Source organism: Nematolebias whitei, chromosome 2, assembly GCF_014905685.2.
Source record: "Nematolebias whitei isolate Nwh7 chromosome 2, NemWhi1, whole genome shotgun sequence".
Taxonomy (NCBI): Eukaryota; Metazoa; Chordata; class Actinopteri; order Cyprinodontiformes; family Rivulidae; genus Nematolebias; species Nematolebias whitei.
This window is the reverse complement of record NC_056499.1, coordinates 4,347,018-4,354,744: the sequence shown is the minus strand read 5'-3', so window position 1 is coordinate 4,354,744 and position 7,727 is coordinate 4,347,018. Positions and strand designations below refer to the sequence as shown.

General features: G+C 37.4%; 1 protein-coding gene across 1 annotated transcript in view; it reads left to right on the top strand.

Annotated features, from left to right (window-relative positions):
- galnt18b (UDP-N-acetyl-alpha-D-galactosamine:polypeptide N-acetylgalactosaminyltransferase 18b) overlaps positions 1–7,727 on the top strand; it is a 149,402-nt gene that overhangs the window by 70,105 nt on the left and 71,570 nt on the right. Inside the window, exons 2-3 of the mRNA XM_037692780.1 lie at positions 3,677–3,872; positions 6,694–6,860. Coding sequence (XP_037548708.1) covers positions 3,677–3,872; positions 6,694–6,860 — 363 coding nt within the window. The remainder of the gene's footprint in view (positions 1–3,676; positions 3,873–6,693; positions 6,861–7,727) is intronic.

Genomic DNA, 7,727 nt, shown 5'->3' with positions numbered 1-7,727 from the left:
TGTCCAGGTGTCCCTGTGATGGACTGGAGACCTGTCCAGGTGTCCCTCACCTCTTGCACAGTGATGGCTGGGTATGGACACCAGTGACCCCCCGCAACCCAAAAAGCAAGAAACAGGTAAAGATGATGGATGGATGGATGGATGGATGGATGGATGGATGGATGGATGGATGGATGGATGGATGGATGGATGGATGGATGGATGGATGGATGTTTTAAATTATTGTGATTGAATTAATTGTGTGGAAAAAAAGGGGCAGATATAATAAGATTTTTTTTCTTCTGCTGCCTTTCATTTTAAATCTCTTGTATTTTTTATTTTGTTTTGAAATTGTTTTGTATTTTTTTAAATTAATAAACTTCATACCATGCCATGTTTTAGTCCAACAGCAATCCACTTTGGTCTTGGCTGTACGTTGTCTTGGCAGAATTAAACTTTATTTCTGCAAATTTAAGTAATTTTATAAATCCGTCTACAACATGTAATTATTTCAAACCGCTCCACGGAGACTTAGTTCGAACTGTCTGAACTTTTCCTCTAAAAACAACAGAGTAAAACTGTGTAGATCCATTTCTGTCCAACAAAACAGTTCAGACTTTTTGAGGCATGAACTCCACAAGACTCCTAATCCATCAAGCATCAAGAAGTTAGCAGGAGACCATGTAATCGTTTAAGATCAGTGGTTTGATGGGGGGTATCATTACTTACTTTTAGGAGGCAAGTCAAAACCTTGAACTCGTCTTCAAGTTCACTCCCTGAATCTTGTTTTTGCTCTGTGGCCGAGGGCAGTTTTCAGAAGGATGGACGCTGCCGTCAGGAAGCACTGCAGCCACAAACCGGTGGTATTTATGTACGTGTCAGAAAAGCATTCACACAGATGCCACGATCCAAGGTTTCCCAGCAGAAAGTTATGAGCACCACCCTGCCTGGGCTTGTATTCCTCTCGTGGTTCGTACTGCGGCCGTCTGTCAAATAAATGAAGCACACAGCTTCTGCATGACGCTGGGAAGAAGCAAAGACGATTGATCGCACGGGGCTCCTTTTATCTGCTCCTCCATAGTCCAGCTCTGATGTCATTGCACACGTTTTTATTAACGAACAAGGGTCAGCACGAACAATCTGCTCCACAATCACAACACGCAGCCAAACACTTTTTATTGTTACACATTTCCATCATCACGACGAGGGACGCTCTGCGTGTTTTATTTGTATTGAAATTTAAAACTTTAAACAAAGTTACTATATAAAGAAATGTTTTATTCTTTGTCTTTTCAGGCAGGATTCCTTTTGTTTGTGCTCACAGTCCGTTCTGTTTGTATTCCTTCCTCCTCGACACGTCGACATGTTTTGTCTGGCCATCGGTGAAACGTTCTGCTCATAAATATTCATCCAAAACTCCTAAAACGCTCTCTGCTCAAACTTCACCTTGTGTTTTGCAGCCAATGAAAATGCAAAGCCTTATTTTTAGATATTTATATTTATTCAGTTTTTCTATTTATTGTAAAGTTATTTTGATTTTTTGATCATGTTCAGGCTGCTGTTTAATACACCGTATTATTTTACATTATTAGTGTTTAGCATATATCTTAGATCCTTGTTACTGTTTCTTTTTATACTTTATATTTTTGCTGTTTTTGGATGAAACTGGGACTTCGAGTACACAATTTCATTCCACCTCAGGTACCACATGTGATGCAAATGACCATAAAGAAGTTGAACCTTGATTTCAGTCTTACTTTACATAAATTCATATTTTGTATTCAGGCTTTTGTTTTATTTTTCATACATTATTGCCGTTTAACTACTTCTGCATTTTTTTTTTTTTTGCCATTTATACGTCAAAAAATTCTGCTTGTTCAGAATATGTGTGCTGATTTTTAGTTTTTGTAGCTTTTTTCACTTTGTGTAAATTTGTGTATGAGTAAATTTAAAATAAAAAACTAATTCCCCCAAAATATTTTGAGATCATGATTCAGTTTCAGCTACTGTCTACCTGCTTTTCTCCTTTAGCTAGACTTTTGCTTATTTTAGTTGGCATTTATTAGTTTTGCGTCGTTTTTTTTAAAAAAAACTTGTGCCACTTTTAGCACAAAATTTATCTGCTTTATGCTACTTTAGCTTCTAACAATTATTGTGCTATCTGCTATGAGGCAGCCTTTAGCTACTTTTAGGTTTAACCTTGTTTTATTTCTTTTTGCTTCTTTTAGCTCGTGTTTTGCTTCTGTTACCTTTTAATTAGCTTCTCCTACTTTTACTTTTAAGCTAATGATTTGATACTCTTTTAGCTCGTGTTTTGCTCTCTTTGGATTTAAGTTAGCGTTTACTGATTTTACATTTTCTAAAGTGTTCGGCTTCTTTTGGTTTTTATGCAGGTTTCATCTTTTTCAGCATTTTCACAGAATTTATCTTTTCTCAAGTGACCTTTATAAAACCAGGACAATAATCCAAATGTTTGTTTAGCATTTAATTTATAAAATTAAAACCTGCATGTCTTGTAGGGAGTGAACTTTATTATCTCAATCTGTCAGCAGTAGCTTGAAATACTGAAGCTGTGCAACGAAATGTCGTCATTTTTATATATTTTTTTAATTGTTACCTTCCCTATGCTGCAGGGTACTCATGTATTCTCTTAATGAAATTATTACCACATGATACCAATGACACTTTATATTAAATTGAACTTACAGCTAATTAGGAAATTTGATTTCAAAATGTAACGTCGTTATCCATGACTTGCAGGGAAATAGGAAACGGCTTCTTTTGAAACGTTTGTGTTCTTTTCAGATGCCTCATTGCTTCTAGTAAAGACTGAGTTTCTTTATTCAAACTGTTTTTATTATTTAGTTGAATCTGTTTTGAGGTAACTCATTGTGAGCTAGTTGTTTGATCATGAAGTAAAAACTCCCCATGAACCTCCGACCTGCACACCTTCGTATTTCTGCACAAAGAGTCAGCAGAAGTGATGCACTGTCAGGAAAAAGGCCGACGTCTCAGCCTGTTTATATCTTTTCAGAGGCCGACGTCGTTGTTGCGAGTCTTGTACGCTCAGAATGGTTTTGCTTCCCTTTCGCCCACTTTTTGTTCCGCACTTTTTGGATTCTTTCCCTTCTGACTAAAACGCAGTTGTGTAGTTGAAAGTGGGGTCAAGTGTTGAATGTAGTGCAGGCAGTTTAAAAACTGACACCGGGGTTTTACAAAGTCTGGACATGAAGCGAGTCCTGGAACAGAAACGACTCACTGGTAAACTAAAGAACTGTGCTCTCATTCTGCTTCAAACCCATTTAGTTATTCAAAATGATCGCACATTGGATTTTGATTTGTTCATTAAGGTTTTATTATAACTGCTGTATATTTTGATAAATTAATTTCATTTTGTTCTTGCTTTGTTGGGTAAAGCCCAAAATGAGCTCCAGCTGAACCATCAAGCAGCTGATGGGAGTAAATGTCTTGCTCAAGGAGAGCTTCTCATCACTGGTGTGTTTGAAGGACAGAATTTCTGTCTCTAAATAATGAGTCACCCTTCACCCGCTAACAGGAATAAAGCATTCATCACAGTGACGTATAAACTCTACTGTTCATCCACATAGTTTAAAAGTTGTTTTCTGCCCAACCTCACAGGCAGCTCATGATACGACCCAGACACATATTCATCTTATTTATCTTCCTGTGCTTCTAGAGACACCGGGGAGGGGAGAGGACGGTCAGCCCGACTCGTCCTTCTCAGACTCATCGCTGTTCGCTCACTGGGGTCAGGAGCTCAGTCCAGACAACCGGAGAGTGGCCCTCAAAATGTTCCAGTACTACGGATATAATGCCTACCTCAGTGATCGTCTCTCTTTAAGGCGTCCCATCCCCGACCTCAGGCCTGACGGGTAAGACAGAACAAGTGCTTTACTGACCACAACAATGGACTCACCTGTGTTTGGGTAAAATAACACGTGCTGCTGCCTTTAAAAGCAAGTTGTGGTTTATTTGTGGCATAAAATAAATATTGTTTTTATTTTTTATTTATTGCCATTTTGTTAGATGCTCAGCATCAGGTAGGCCTGAACAAACCATGCTGGATAACAGGCAGCTGAAAGTTATGTGTTAAAACCACACTTCCTGGGATAAAGGTACATTTCATGACAGGAGTGCTTTTTATGGCACCACACCAGCAAACCCCAAAATATTTAGAAATAGGTTTTGCAAAATTAAAAAGAAAATAAATAGTTAAGACATTCTTTTTTTGTTATAAGTCTGGGTGAAGGATAAAAAGTTTTAATTCTTGTGCTTTTTGGCGCTCTATAAATAAATTGAACTGAACTGTTTCTAACATTGTGAAACACACTAGTGTAAAAGTTGGACCAGATTTCTTCAAACATTGTAGTTTTGCTTCGTAAAATCTGGACAGTTGTAACGTTCACCAGTGATGAATTGTTATAATTATAAGGCAATTAAAACAAACAAAAATAAGCTTTATATGTGAGCCGCTAGTTGTCCTGGTTACTAAAGATCAACACCGAATTCAGCCACTGAAAAGCTATATCAGCTGAACCCTGGATACTTTGTTCGGCTGCTCCCTTCTTCAGGCGTCACCACAGCGAAGTAACTTGCACAAAGACTTGCAAATTGTTTTTATGCTGGATGTCCTTCCTGAAGCAACCACAGACCCCCGAGCTACGACAGCCCTCTGAGTGGAGCAGAGAGCTGCCGTCTAGGGCGTCCGGAGGAGCAGATGGTGGGGGTTAGGGCCTTGCTCAAGGGCCCAGAGTGGGGCAAATGAGGGTGGAAGCAGGTGTTTCACCTTTCATTTTGATGTTTTCAGTACGAGGAGTTGAACCGACAACCTTCCAATCACGAGCCCACCATATATAGATGCCAAATATTTAATTTAACTCTTCAGAGTTGAATTTTTTAAACCATAGTTCAACATTTTTCAGGTATTCCTTTTCCTGTTAAACTTCAATTCACTGAAACTATGTAAAAACTACCAGTGTTACATATTTTGGACTATATTCATTTTTTGTAAAAAACATTTACTCCATAATTCAAACACAGTTTTGAAAGCAGTTAGTTTTTGGCATGCTTGTCACAAGGGATGGTGTATGAAAAGGAAAACAAAGCAAAGAAGGGTCATGTCATGTCGAGCCGTAATGGAAAAATACTGTTAGAAGTCCTGCCTCTCTAACAGGGCCGTTAACAGGATGTAAAATACATCACTGGTCTTTTGTTCAGTCCCTGGTTCCTGCAGTGGAAATAAAGGTTGTTATTGAAAATACCCTCCAGAATTACATTGTCCTCGGAAAAAAAGAGCACATTTCTGTAGCCTTTGAATATGTCCCACACATAAAGCACAGCATTCATACAAAGTGGAAGCTGTTGACGTTACACCACTGGCTCTGATCCAGGTTTCCACCTCAGCATACAGACGTGCCCACTTCACCAAATCTACAGGAGCAGCTGAAGGAAAATCCTCATGTGAAAGTTTACAAAGCTCAAAAGTGTTTAGGGTGTTTCCTCCTCTGCACTAAACTCCCTACAGACCATTTAGTCCCACTAATAGTGGCCCTCGAACCTCACATGAAACTGCAGAGGATAAATTTATCACACATTTAACGTTTCAGCTTCACATCTGAATAAAAGGTTAAGATTAGGGTTGAAAAGGTCCAGGTGAGTGATGTAGCACAAGTCTTGAGGTAGATCGTTCCACAAAATGGTAGCAGCAATCAAAAACCTCTGGTCACTTCAATTGTTGTATTTAGACTTTGAGACAAATAGTAAAAATGTATTAGATGAACTTAAGGGCCTTTCATACTCACAGAAAGCTACTAGATTGGCTAAATAATGTGGGGCAAGACAGTTAAGAGCATTAAAAGTCAACAGTAAAGGTTTAAAATCAATTTGATTTTAAAACAGCTTAACTTTTGGTTAGAAAATGTAAATGGAAAAAGCTGGATTTGACTACAGAGGCTAAATATTTATCAAACTTGAAATCCTTGTCAGAAGTGACCCCCAAGTTTTTAAGTGTGGATCTAAACTTGGATATCAGAGCACCAAAGTTACAAGGATCATCATTATCAAAAAACTTACAATCTGTTTTTCTTTCATTTAAAAACAGAATATTTTGGGTAAGCCACTGTTTAATCTTGGCAATACAGAAAATGTAAAAGTTACTACTTCTAGGCTTCATGGACAAATACTATATCTGAAAGTCGTCTGTGTAACAGTGAAAAGAAAAGAGGTGCCTAAATGTAACTGATCAAAGTGGCAACAAATAGAGAAGAGGAGAGGACTAAGAATAGAGCCTTGCAGCACACCAAAAAAAAAAAAAAATCAGTACAGGAAGATGCTGTTAAGTAGGAGATGAACCATTTGAGTGCTAGATTAAATGCTTTACAGTAAACACTGATTATTGTTGTAATTATTAAGGATGTTAAAGACCATTGTCTCTGCAACTTAACACTGTTGGGAGAAATTATTTATGCAATAAGCTGTTACACCAGGCTTATTTTTATTTTCCATTTTCTGACCTCTATTTCTAGCATAAAACATTTGTACTAACTGTTAAATGTTTAAAGCATTTGCTGGTTATAAACAAAAGCACGGAACATACTTTAAGAGCTTGATCATTTTATGCAAAATGCAAGAATTTAAAACTTTATTTTTTCATTAGCCATGTGTCTTAAGAGGACTTTTTTTCTATCTCCGCAGGTGCAGAAATGTTTCTTATCCCCTGAACCTTCCTCAAGTGAGCATTGTGTTCATTTTTGTGAATGAAGCCTTGTCTGTCATCCTGCGGTCCATAAACTCTGCCATCAACAGGACGCCTTCCCACCTTCTTAAAGAGATAATCCTGGTAGACGACAACAGCAATAACAGTAAGAAGCATCATTTTATACAACAACTTACAGCTGACACCTAAACCCTTCCCTCAAATTGTTATTTTCCTGTTGTAGCTGAGCCTAAAATCCAGGCATGGCAGGCTTTCAAAGCTTTGGTTTTATCAACATGTTGAGAGCAAAGTGCATTCGTCTGTGGCGGTAGAGATATTCTGAATTCTTCAATACTTTTCTATAAGCTGCTATGAGATAACTGAGTGTTTATACTTAGTTACCCAACCAGCCCATATTTCCAAAGCCAAGGGAAACAGCATCTGATAAGAAGCACACTTATCAGTGCATCCACTGGGCTGTGGGTTTACACTGGGAGATAGCAGAAAGTCACAGCTTCTTCTTGCTTCTTTTTATTGGTTTGGGAAACTTGATACAGCCCACAATGAACAAGACTAATAGTTTTTCCAAATGCATGGCTAATAAATCATTAACAGACATTATTTGTATAATATTTAAGTTATACACTAGAAAAATCTCTAAATTTAAGCTAGTTTTTTTTTTTTACAATATTTTAGACTCAACTGACATATCTGTCAGTTTTTGTAACAAAGTATAATAGTAAAATATATCAAATAATTATGTCCCTTTTGGAAAAATGCAGTTTTATATTATTACTATAACATTATTTAGAATAAAAGATGTTGAACCCATACGTTATATGTGGTGCTGCACATGAACTTATTTAAGTTACTCTTGAATGATTGTTGGCAAGAGGCATTTTCTGGTCCTATCACAAAACATGTAGTGAAAGAGACATGTCTAACTTCTATACAGAGACACGTGTTTAACTTCTATTCAGAGACACGTGTTTAACTTCTATACAGAGACAGACATGTATCTAACTTCTATACA